Here is a 13,877-nt window from a genome sequence, read left to right as displayed (position 1 = left end):
GAACAGGTTGAGATGGTTTGGTCACGTGTTGAGGAAGGATGAAAGTGACTGGTTGAGAAGAGTGATGGAAATGAATGTAGAAGGAAGTAGAGGACGGGGAAGACCGAGAAAGACTTGGCTAAAGATGGTGGAAGAAGAAATGCGGGCAAGTGGGTTAACAAGGAGAGATGCAGAAAATAGGGCAAGATGGAGAAGATTGTCATGGGGACAGCAAGGCTAACCCCTGCTCTAGCAGGGAAAATGGCCTTAAAATGCATGTTGTTGTTGTTGTGTTGTGGTGAAGGTAAATTAATAACTTTTTTTTTACCACTTGAGCAATTGTCATCAAATTTTCACCAAAGCTTTATCTTACTATAATTCACCAAATGTCCATCTGTCTGTCTGTTTGAAGGTACTGTAAAAACTGCTGAACCGATCCCAACGATATTTTGGGTGGGTAATCCTGGGGTCTCCAGGAGTAAAATAGGCTATTTAGTTTTCCCAATTTCAGCTTTAGTCTCCAGCATTCTCAGGTTTGGACTCCCGCATAACATTCGCGTTCACATAACATTCATTGTGACGATGTTCTCATTGTGACGATGTATGTGTTCACGGTAGTGTTTGACGTGACGGTGTGAACGTAATTTCGTAATTTTTTTTCGTTTCGTAATCCTTTAATGAACGTTTAATGTTTAATGAACGTTTAATGTTTAATGAACGTTTAATGCCCTTTGATGTCCGGGGCCGCACACGCGCTACACTGGACGGGCCAGCGTGTACCTTGCCCTTCGCCGTCAGGTTTGGGTAAACCGCTGAGCCCCATCCGTGATGGGGACTGGGGCTTGAGACAGTGTCCCACGAACAAGGAATTCCCAGTAAGCGCGAGTCATCAGCTCGCGTTGATTAAGTCCCTGCCCTTTGAACACACCGTCCATCGCCGCACAGACATCACAATGAAACACAATCACAATTCACAGTGATATGAACAGTGATGTGGCTTTTATTGAAATTCTAAAGATACTGTTTTGATTTTGATGATTTACGTGTGATATGATTTGACGGATGTTTATATGAATCGTTTAAAATAAAAAATTTCTGCCTTCAATTTCTGATATTTTGCCTTTTCATTTCGGCTTCCCAATTGAAGCCCTGCCCGTAGGGCGGGTACCGTTGCTTGTTATGATAATACGGTGAAGGTAATTTAATAATTTTATCAAAAGTTCAAAGGTCAGCTTCACATAAAATCATAAATTTTCAGCCAATTGACCTGAAATTTAAATTTACCATTTCAGATTTGTCATCGAAATTTCAACAAAGGTTTATTATGAGAATATGGAGAAGGCAAATTATTAATTTGGTCAAAAGGTCAAAGGTCAATGTCACATAAAAGTCAAGGTTGCATACAATCGTCAATTTTCATCTGATTGACCTGAAATTTTTACGAATTTGCATATTGGGTCACTGAATTGGTTCACCAATAAAATGCTAGAAGCTGATTGGTTTTTTTTTGTATCAAAAGGTCAAGGTTGCGTGAAATCACCAATTTTCACCCTATTGGATTGAAATTTAAAGAATTTGCATATTGGATCACTGAATTGATTAACTAATCAAAGCTACAAGCCAATTGTTTTCTAGATCAATATGTCAAAGTGAAAGTTTGCGTAAAATCACCAATTTCCACCTGATTGACCTGAAATTTAAATAATTTGTACATCGGGTTACTGAATTGGTTCACCAATCAAAAGCTAGAAGCTGATTTTTTTTTTTGATCCAAAGCTCAAAGCTGCATAAAATCATCAACTTTCATTTTGTATTTTTTGTTAAACTGTTTTCATTATTTTGAGCATACGGAAAAATAAGAAGCAGAAGAAGAAGACGTCTGAATCCAAATGTATGCGGACGGGCTTTGCATTTTCAGATGTTTTCTAGTTTTGCCTTGCACACATACAACATTTTTAGACATACACATTTTCCCTTGCTGGACCATGATTGTACATTTTTTGTGATCAAAACACCAAGTGATCAATTTTGAAGTGTCCGTCACATTTCTGTTTCATACATGGACATACTGTATGTATATACAGTGCCCTCAACAATTATTGGAACGGTGAAGTCAAATTTGTTATTCTTGCTATATACTGTGCATCTCTGCAAAGATGACCTTCTGTACTCTTGCATCATATTCACCTTTTGATCTCAAATCCAAATTTCTTAAGTATATATGAATAACAAATTTGACTTCACTGTTCCAATACTTATGGAGGGCACTGTATAGCCGCATACGCATTCGCTCCATTATATTAAAGAGAAGATATACACCTCATGTTATACTTCTTTATTTTATACTATTGGGAGTTTCTTGTGTGTAGAACATTTGAATGCCCCTCTAGCCACATGCTTGATTATAAGAGGATACATTTTGCAGAGAAAGTATAGAAATATTTACATTAAGCATTTTTGAAACAAAATTCAAAGAGCATGGATAATTTCCCCTTCCACCCAAATTAAATAATTACCGTTACATTTTTAAGTTATTACCGTTACATTTACCGTTACATCCTCATAAAAAATTTTTTTATGGAATCAAAAATTACATAAAGGGAATTAACAAATAAAAAATAACATGACTGATGACATTTTGCTTCCTGTATGGTGAGCTTAATGACATAGCGATCGTGTTTCATCTCATATGTTCTGCTCTCTCCTTTTCAGTTGTGATTGAAGATGAACACCTCGATGATGTCCTGAAAGGCCTTGGGGAGAAATCTTCTACAAACGTTTAATATTTCTGCTGCTGTTGGCTCCGGTTTCCTTCACTGTCCCCACTCTACTCCTATTCTCCCTCGCTCTCCCCTACTGTACTGCTACAACCACGAGCAACATGGAAGCATCGGGGCAGAAGCAGCCATTGGAAGATGTGACGAGAGCTGGGAGGAGAACTGCGGAGTGGATGTAAAGGGTGTGTTGAGGCGGGTAAGGGGGGGTAATGGGAACCAGACAGTGCAGGAAGGAGAGGTGTGAGAGAGGAGGGTGGAGAAGTGAGGTTTGCAGGCTAAAGCAGCTAGGAGCACCGTGCAATGGCCTTGTGGCTTGGACCCTGTGCTGGCCTTGATCGGGCCACCGGGATCCTGTAGAATCCAGGAGCAGGATGCCCGGCAGTTGCTCACTCACGCTGCATGATTTTGGCTTATGCATGGAATTCAGTGTCATGTCGGCAGGTTTTTTAATCCTCATTGTCAGATTCACAGCATTGGTGAATATATTTTGTTAATTTCTGCCCCATTTCCCAAACCTGTTGTTTTTTTTCTTAAAATTATTCCCTTTTGCTATAATATATATATATATATGCAGCCCATCAGCTGTGCCGCCAATGTGATTTAAGTATTTCTTTGAAGTGTCTACACCGTTAGATGTAAGCATCGTGCAGCAGCGTAATCTATACTAGGAATATACTTTTTTGTGAATACAAAGTTAATACAAAGATGGTATTTAAAAAAGGGCGTTGATTTTTTTTTTTTTTCTTACGTTGCATATTCTTGGGTGAGTGGGAAGATAGCGAAGCTTGCGGAGGTTTAATTTTTATAATTCCAGGCTCTGTATGGTGACTGAGGCCTAAGACACAAGCTAGGACGAGTTTCGTAATGTGTTGTCGAGAGGAAATTACACCCGAAATTTCCTTTCTTGATTCCCCTTCATTTGTGAACACAAGTTGCTGCAGGGTTAACCTGTTCGCTTGTGATGGGGTCTGATTTCAACGGAAGTGGCAGAGGTATTGGCTGCGGTTGATGGGGTCCAGTCCTTGGCTCGCCTTTTGGTGACAGTTCCAGCATTCAGGAAATTGGAAGATGCGGGTGTAAAAATATAGGTATGTGCTATGGTAAGGTTTTTTTTTGTTTTTTTTGGAAAGAAGGCACTTTATATTGATTCAAACTTTAAGGTCTCTGTATCAGCAATTATACTTACTTGTACTCTGCAACTTGTGTGGTGGTACTGTTTTCATCTGCTTACTTTTCTGTTGTTTCATACAAAATATGGCCGCACGTGGGGGTTGTCTTTTTCCCCATTTAAAACCCCACCTTCACAACTGAACGTTGCCGGCACGTCCCGTGAGATCAGTTGTAAATTGAAACTTGCCTTTTCGTCGTACTATGTCGTCGTTAAAAATATAACCTTCGTGCTGTTCTGAATACTGATGGTTGAACCTTGATTTACCACAGAGGTTTTTGCCTTCAATGAGACAGGTGCTGATACTGAGCACAAGCTATTGTTGTTTCGCTCAGCAACTTACTGCCCAAGAAGCTGACGATGACACAGATATATCGTGGAGTTATATCTATAGCATGAGTTTAACCAGCTCAATCACAGCTGCCATTTTGTGTCCAAAATGGTACCTCTAAGTTGAAATAGAAAAACTCTTTGTAGGCCAGGTGTACCTCTGAGATGTCAAGTAAGACTGGCAGATCATTTCTTTTGATGACAGTGAAGCTTAAATGCTGAATACAACTGGATTGGCTTATGAGCGTGACACCATATTTGGAGGTAATCTCACTGGAATTCCACAGAAGTGAATGATTTGTTCAGTTTATTCAATGAAACTTTAAGGCAGTTCCATAACAATTGGAAGGTGAAGGCTTTTTATAGGATAGGTTTACCCTAAACCTGACCCAATAAGGAACATAGAATGTAAGCAGCATACCAGCATCCTGAATAGCCCACCTCCTAAAGGGTATTATTGGATCAGTCTATAAATTTGATGCAGGTGGGATAGACCGACAAATTCTTCATCGTTAGGATACCATGCTCCAACATGCAGCACCCCATTTGGACAGCACTTGGAGAGTGACTTACTGGATTTTAATTGTTGTGGATTGAAACCCAAAGCCAATAGCACAAGGAGTTATAACACTACCATAAGGCCATACTGCCACTCCCGAAATGCAACAAGAGTGTAGAAAAGGGAAGTAAAGTGTACATGCTGGATTATGTGCCAAAGTTGTCTGAAGCGAGATTGTGATTAGGTGTGCTCAAACCCTGGGATATTGACATCTGCGCTGGCCTAGTGTACATTTGTGCTGTGTTTTATACAGTTGCACAATGCGGAACTACGCAAATGACCAAGGGAGACGCACAAAGGACAGGAATGCGGCATTTCCATACAGAGCTCTAGTCTGCCAGCCTGCATGGAACTTAGCATATCTGTGGTGCGGTTGACACTGGACAGGTATTTTAATGAGTGTGGGCAGGAAGAAGTGATGGAAAACGAAATGATGCTGGTATCGGATAATGCCTTCAGTGGCACTTGGCCTAAATGCGTGGAAGTCTGAAGGAAGTCAGTCGAGCGAATGTACTTCTGGATTTCAGACTGTGGAAACCCAAACTATTGTGATAAATATCTTTGTGTCGTGAAAAAAAAACCCATATGAGACGCCAGAGTGTTATTTTCAGGTCGGAAACAGTGGAATGGATGGTGGGGTTTACCTAAAGCAACATGATACGAACCGGCTTCCATGAGCAGAGGGAGTTTTTGAGGTCGTGTCCATATAGGACTGTTAATTTTGTTCCTTTTTCATGCACGCTATATGAAAGGATCTCAATTTTCAAATAAAAATGTTGAAATGGTCCACACTTGCTATTGACCTCTTTTTCTGCAGCCATTGCTTTTTCTTCAGAGTCTGGAAATGTTAATTGTCTTCTTTTCATGGGATTGATCTCTTCAACTTCCATGAGATGGTGCGCTGTCGTACAAGTTAAGGTGAACTTTGTTTTTGGAAGCTTATTCTTCCTCTTTTTGGTTTAAAATTTTTGCTCAAAGCTTGTTAAGGAGCTCTATGGTGGAGGATGAGAGGCCAACATGCTGACAACAACGCAGCAAATTAAAAGGCCAGACACAAACATACAAGTAGTATGCGATGTGGCGGAAGATTACTGGTTGATCAGGGGTATGCAAACAAATAGGGCACCTGGAAAACAGGTTATTGTAGACAAATAAAACTAGAGGTGGATAGAGAAGACATGTCAGTGGCAATAGAAAAGATTATGGATATGTATAAAAGACTATGAGATAGTGGTTGGTATTGTTGTTGTATAGCTCTGGAACAAGTCCGCGGCACGGAGACAGCCGATTGATCTCACATGAGTGACCCAGAGATCCCCCACTCTAGGATGGTGTACCCTCGCTTTAATGAAGTCAGGGCCATGACAGAGAGATAGAGATGAGAGGGAAGGGCCGGTCCATGGGTACCAATCGGCACGAATGGGGAAGATTTGGTCCCCGACTTGCATTGGGGGGGTACAGCCACCACAAAGAGGAATCGCCGATAGTTGCGAGATAATGTTAGGAAGTGTGTGTGGGTATAAGCAAAGGTTTGCATAAAGAGGCCAAGAACCAACTTACTGGAAAGTGGTGATATCGTTTGGAAGAGGATAGAAGTTTGGTCATACAATCAGGTTAGGTAGACATGTTTGATCAAAGTTTGCCCTTCTTTCGTCTCAGTTTACATGCACTATCATGAATGTGACGGCCTGTCAGGCAGCTCATGAAGATCCATTGAGAGGAATGGTTTGTATTAAAACAGCTATTGTTTCACCATCTCATGCACTGTTTGTCTACGCAGGCTTTAGCCTTACATAATTTAATGTAGACGTTATCTTTACACTGGGATGGGAAAGCGTTTGCTTCTTCTGTGATATAGAAGAAGATATGCAGAGAAAAGGTATTTAGGAAGTTCATGATTGCCACAGCGGGCTGGCAGGATGACCTAGAGGTACGCACACTCTCCTCCAAGCTCTTTAGTCTGGGTTTGAAGCTAGGCCCAGTTATAAACTGTCATCCTGGTGTTTCCCAGGCAGGTTGATTCATCAATGTGGGTGCCGTCCATTGGATTGACGTTAAATTGGGCGACCCGTCTGCTGGCATTAGTTGGTATAGTAGACGTTAAGGATCTAGCTGTGTCATTCGCGAAGACTATTTGAGCTATCACCAGCATCCTGAACAAGTTACAAATTCCTGCCCTAACCTCAGTCTAACCTCAGGCCTGGCCAGGCAGGTTGTGATAGACTCTGCTCAAGCTTCCCCTAGCCAACCCCTCAAGAACATGGAAATCATTGTGGGAGTTAAAGAAGAATAAGACGAAGATGATTGCCATCAGTGTTCGGTGGCGATATGTGGAATCCCAGCTTGAGGACAACCATTTAGGGGCAACTAGAGCGCCATCGAATACATTTATCCTTTGCTTAGGTAGAATACTCTGTGATTGCTCCATTGCCCTTGAAGGGTGTCAGGGAGCATTAAACCATAGGCCGAGTTTCATTGGCTAAGGATTTGTGCCTAAACTGACTGCTACTTCCTTGTAGGGGGCTGCCAAAGCAAATCGCAAGTAAGGCGTGAATTGAAAATTTAGCCAGGGCACAATCACAAAATGGCGTATTCCTTTCGAAAGGTATCGTGGGACCTATGACGTCCATAGGTGGAAGGATAGGTAACTGAACAGCCTGCTTAATGTCCTCCTTGAAAGATGGTGTGCTCATTGATGTGTGTGAAGCCCCAGACCAGATAGTTGAAAGAGAAGTACACCAACCCGAAGCTATCATGTCAGCTCCAAAATACTCTGCTACACTCCTTTAAATTGAAAGGGAAGGCCAGGTTGCAGACATCAGACGTGTTTTCTTTACTGGTGCGATTATGGCAGAGCACAAGGTGTTCCTCGTGCCACCCAAGTCCAGTGTCAGTTCTGGGTTGGCTCAGCTGGCTGAGCTGCTGCAATTTAATCTGGTAATTTTAGACTGAGTGGTGTTGGAATAGGAAAATCACTTTTAGGGGTGATACATTTATTACCCTCACCAGAGGAGAGGTTATTGCATTTGGGTTTGTTTGTTTGTTCGCACAAAACGTGAGCATGTGTTAATTACATTAAAACCCTTTATAACCCTAAGACCATTTCAGACCCCTAAATGCCCATTCAAACTCTAAGACCCTTTACGACACTTTAGAACCTTTAGAACCCTAGAACCCTTTTGAACCTGACACTTTAGACACCTAAAACCTTTAACAACCCAAAAGACCCAGAGGACCCAAAAGACCTAGAGGACCCAAAATATCCTGAAGACTCAAAGACCCAGAGGACCCAAAAGATCCCGAAGACTCAAAGACCCAGAGGACCCAAAAGATCCCGAAGACTCAAAGATCGAGAGGACCCAAAAGATCCTGCAGACTCAAAGACCTGGAGGACCCAAAATATCCCGAAGACTCAAAGACCCAGAGGACCCAAAAGATCCCGAAGACTCAAAGACCCAGAGGACCCAATAAATCCTGAAGACTCAAATACCTAGAGGAACCAAAATATCCCGAAGACTCAAAGATCCAGAGGACCTAAAAGATCCTCAAGACTCAAAGACCCAGAGGACCCAAAATATCCTGCAGACTCAAATACCGAGAGGAACCAAAATATCCTGCAGACTCAAAGACCCAGAGGACCCAAAATATCCTGAAGACTCAAAGATCCAGAGGACCCAAAAGATCCCTAGGACCCATAGGACAAACCCACACACGTCCTGGCGAGGGTCTGCAATCTCTGATTGCGTTTTCTTGTTATGTATGTAAATATTTTTGCAGAATATTTTTGACACACTATGGCTGGTCCAACACCGCTAGCTAACCGGCCAAAAATGGTGATCTGTGCAAACTTGACCATATTCAGCAGAAACCTGCTAGGCTGTTGTTTGGGTTGTAAAGGATAACAAAACCTCAATCATTTTCAACTCTGCTTGACGGTGTTTTCTTGACGTCACAATCTTCCAATTTGGTGTTGCAGTCTGTGGCTGCTGGTTGCATCATTTCTTGAAGCCCCAGTTACCAGTAAGTAAGCTGGTACTCATTTTGCCGACCTCAGAAGGATGACAGGCTGAGGCAACCCACCTGGTGTTAAATCAGCGACATGACAGGGGCTCAAACTCAGGACCCTAAGATCTCAAGCCAGCCACCTTAACCGTTAAGCCCACACCAGGCCTGTTATCATAATCAGAGTCCGTTTCTTTACACAAGGAGCGTTTCAAAACTTTCTGTCCAATCTTATGACATTTACTTGCAGAAATTTTGACGTCACACGCCCAACCTGTCCCCAGTTTTGCCACCATGGTGAAATGGAACCATATTTTATTCATAGATTGAATAGCCAGATATGTACAGTTTCTTCAGAAAGTATTCACACCTCTTGACTTTTCAAACATTTTGTTGTGTTACAGCCTGAATTTAAAATGGATTAAATTGAGATATTTTTGTCGCTGATCTACACATAATGCCCCATGATGTCAAAGTGGATTTTTTTCGAATTTTTTACAAAATAATTAAAAATGAAATACAGAAATTTATAATTTACATAAGTATTCACCCTTCTGAGTCAATACTTCGTAGAAACGTCTTTGACAGCAATTACAGCTTCGAGTCTTCTTGGGTATGTCTGTCTCAGCTTTGCACATCTGAATTTGGAAAGTTTCTTACTTGCAGGTTTGCTCAAGTTCTGCCAAATAGGACGGGGGAGTGTCGATGAACAGCAACCTTTGTCTTTCTACACATTCCCAATGGGATTCAAGTCTGAGCTTTGGCTGGGCCACTCAAGGACTTTCACGTTCTTGTTCTGAAGCCACTCCACTGCTGCTTTGGCTGTATGCTTGTGATCATTGTCCTGTTGGAACGTAAATCTTCGAGACAGTCCAAGGTCTTTGCACTCTGAAGCAGGTTCGCCCCGAGGATTTGCCTCCATTTATTGTTCGCTCTCTCCTTACAAGTCTCCCAGTCCCTGCCGCTGAAAAGCATCCCCATAGCATGATGCTGCCACCACCATGCTTCACGGTAGGGATGGTGTTTGATGGGTGATGAATTGTGATCGGATTCCGCCAGATGTAGCACTTGGCATTCAGGCCAAAAAGTTCAATTTTCGTCTCATCAGACCATATTAATATTTTGCCTTATGCTTAGTCTTCCACGTGCCTTTTTGAAAACTCCAGGTGTGCAGTCATGTGCCTTTTTCGCAGCAGTGGCTTCCGTCTGGCCACTCTCCTATAAAGCCTAGATTTGTGAAGTGCTGCAGAGACTGTTGCCATTCCGGGAGGTTCTCCCATCTCAGCCATGAAAATCTGTCGTTCTGTCTGAGTGGTCTTTGGGTTCTTGGTCACCTCACTGACCACAGTCCTTCTTGCCCGGTTGCTCAGTTTGGTCGGGTGGCCAGCTCTAGGAAGAGTCTGAGTTGTTCCATATTCTTTCCATTTCTTAATGATGGAGCTCACTATGCTCTTGGGAACGTTGAACACTAAAAATGGTTTTATACCATTCCCCAGTTCTATGCCTTCTCACAATTCTATCTCGGAGTTCCTTGGACTTCATGGTAGAGGTTCTGCTCTGATATACACTGTCAACTGTGGCACTTAGTATAGAAAGGTGTTTCTTTCTAAATCATGTTCAATCAATTGAATTTGGCCACAGGTGGACTCACATGAAGTTGTAGATACACCTCAAAGATGATCAAAGGAAATTTGATGCACCTGAGCTCAATTGGAAATGTGATATCGAAGGGGTTGAATACTTATTGACTCAAACCATTTCAGCTTTTTATTTTAAATTATTTTGTAAAAAAAATATTTAAAAATAATTCCACTCACATTATGGGGTATTATGCCTGGGAAAAAAACGTGACACAAAAAACGTGACAAACCTAATAGTGACAAAAACGTCTCAATTTGATCCATTTTAAATTCAGGCTGTAACACAACAAAATGCGAAAAGAGTCAAGAGGTGTGAATACTTTCTGAAGGCACTGTAAATGGAATGGCTTTCTCTCCATGGTGTTTTCTCTTACAATCCTCCCTTTGAGGCTGGTCCTCCCCAAAGCAATCTCCTGAACATAATCTTTCGCTTTTTTGATTTCCATTTATTCACTTTCCATGTACTTGAATTTCTAACCCCCTGTCACACGTTCCACTTTCAGCCACTCAGTTTCTCAACCTTAAAGTTCAGACAAGCTGCAGGTGAATCCGTTTGATGACCTCCAGAAGATCAGAGCTGGGACTACCACAATACCACATGGAACATGCATTTCACCCAAGTCAAGCTTCATATCCTCACAATATCTCTCAGGAAGGATCATACATCCAATGCACCAGCTTTCTGATCTGAACCCACCAAAACCCATGGGCAAATTTCATATCTGGCCTTAAAGGCCGTACACCATCTTGCCATTCTCCGCAGGGGATCGAAGGTCCTTTTTGGTACTTCTGACTTCCTCATAAGTACCTATAAACATGTATGGTAGTTCCCGCATCACGTCTGGCACTTCGTGTCTGGCCAAAACTCTACTCCACGGAGTATAAGCCATTTCCTAAGAAGACGCTGAGACTGACTCCATTCAGCTCTCGCACAATCAGCACCTTCAACCACCAATTCCACTGCGACCCCGCTTGGTCACACATGCCCATCATCCAACCCAATCATTGTTTGTCCATCTAAATAAACTTTCACAACAACTCCAATCCCTCAACTACCTTTCTACCATCTGTGTAACCATCTTCTAACTTATAGTCAGTAGTGTTACTTCCTTCATTAATATAAGGTATCTACATGCCATCATCAAATGCTAAATCCTTTGTTGATCACTTCTGAGCTTTCTACCCTTCCTATCTCAGTCCTTCCATACACATGTCCTTCCTTCCCACAGCCATTATGAGCGCATAGGCTCCTCAATCCCCTGGATTTCACCATTCCACAAGTTATTTCATTCCAACTCCAGTCAAACTGCACAACTCCATGGTCCATCCACCTTACCTAACCTCAGAAACACAATTTCCCCACATTCTCCCACAATGTTTTTTTTCATCTGATTAAAACTATAACACACAAGTCACGTGACTGCGCATTGCTCCCTGCTCATTTAAGGTGATTTGCAGCACATGCAAACAGAACCGTTTCATTAACACCTGTTATCCCAATGGCCTGCAGCTTTGACTTTGCGGCAGGCCATGGGCTCGAGACATGTACAGTGTTCTGCACGATAAAGGTGGCGACATGAACGAGACGACACAATGTGAGAGGTTTAAAAAAGTTTGTTTATTTCTGCAATATAATACATGGGTGGGAGTGGGAGATCAGAGCTGGCCGGGTAAACAAACATCCACATGATCAAATCTGGGTCTACTCCACGGAACATGCATTTCAACCATTTAAACCATCCGAGACCTGCTAAACACACACACACACACACACACTAAAATACACTCACTCATACACACCCACACACACTCTCACATACTCATACACAGTAATATACACACGCACACACACTAATATACACACTCGCACAATCATACACACACTCATATACATATACACACACACTCATACACACACACTCATACACACACACACACACACTCTCACATACTCATACACATATACACACTCACACACACTAATATACACACTCGCACAATCATACACACACTCATATACATATGCACACACACTCATACACACACACACACACACACACTCATACACACAGTCATACACACACACACTCATAAACACACACTCACACACACACACACACACACACACACACACACACACACACACACACACACACACACTCTCACACACACACGATGGTGAATATTTTGAGACCTGGGAGGGCAGCCCCGATTATGTGTCCAAAAAAATATAGATGCTTGTTGATGATGCTTGTTGCTTGTTACTCAACATCGCAAACTCATGTCAATTGGAGGATGCAATCAGAATCGTCCGATTTGAGCAGAGACATAGAAGAACATTATTATAATATAAATTCCTCTTTCCTCCTTACATTACTTAATGTCCTACTTTGAGAATTTCACATGCTGCATCGTGTCCCTCTGCCACCGGCGATCCCACTCCCAAGACCAGCGCTACCTGGCTAATGATGAATTCTTAACCTGTGTCAAATATGGGACACATTAGAACCATGCAGACTTGTTCAAAGGCACAAGGAGGAAGAGACACAACCTGCTTAAAGCCAACACACCTTATTACTGTCATTTCCGCTCCTCGGTGTGACAGATACGTGTTTACGCGTCCTCTAATTGGTCTACACTGAGCACACGGGGTTCCAATGGACCCCTCGGCATGGCAAGCACCGAGCTCTCATGGACTTTGTCCGGCCTGGTTCTCTATGTCCCTTAGAGATGCCATTATCACAGGTAATGTAAGAAATTCTCGTGAGAGATTACCTTTCTACAAAAATCATTTTGTCATTACTGTGTCATCGAGGTCAATTAGATGAGCGAGAGGTTGAGATGTAATGTCGTAGGAGGGACGAATTCCATGGAGGGCGTAATATCCAAGTAAGTAAGGACAGATTGGCCTAACAGGTGTTCAATATTGACCGATTGGTTGATGCGAGAGCGGCTTTCTCATTACAATTCGCCGAGAAGATAAGTTTGTTTGTAAATGCATGGCCATCTTTATCCTCCTGACTGAGGACAATTCACCTGTGCTGTCGTGATTACCAAGCTAATGTTGTTTCAGCATAGCAGTCAGAATTCAGCCTGTCCAAGGTAACCGGTTCCACCATTTTCCGCTGGATATATATTGTAACGGTTTTGAGAAGTGTAACGAATTTGAGAAATGTAACGGTTTTTGAGAAGTGTAACAATTTTGGAGGAAGTGTAACGAATGTGAAAAGTATGGTTTTGTTGTGTGTAACACCCTCGTAATGTAAATAATGGTCGCAGCCGTCCTCCTAGTTAATTCCATGAAACTTACACACAGGCCACGATATATCTTTTTAAATAGTGTATTTCCTTATTCTATGTAGGCTAAATATGTGTTTCCCACTAGATTGACTTTGCATTGTATCAAACAAAATAAGCGTAGG

General features: G+C 42.1%; 1 protein-coding gene across 1 annotated transcript in view; it reads left to right on the top strand.

Moving 5' to 3' along the window:
* Positions 1-5,600, top strand: part of CAMK2N2 (calcium/calmodulin dependent protein kinase II inhibitor 2) — a 72,369-nt gene extending 66,769 nt beyond the window's left edge. The window contains exon 2 of the mRNA XM_068113064.2: positions 2,692-5,600. Coding sequence (XP_067969165.1) covers positions 2,692-2,762 — 71 coding nt within the window. The 3' untranslated portion in view covers positions 2,763-5,600. The remainder of the gene's footprint in view (positions 1-2,691) is intronic.
* Positions 5,601-13,877: the final 8,277 nt, after the last annotated feature.

This window comes from Myxine glutinosa, chromosome 4, assembly GCF_964187855.1.
Source record: "Myxine glutinosa chromosome 4, kmMyxGlut1.1, whole genome shotgun sequence".
NCBI lineage: Eukaryota > Metazoa > Chordata > Myxini > Myxiniformes > Myxinidae > Myxine > Myxine glutinosa.
Note: the sequence above shows the minus strand (reverse complement) of the source record. Positions and strands in the feature narration are given on the sequence as shown.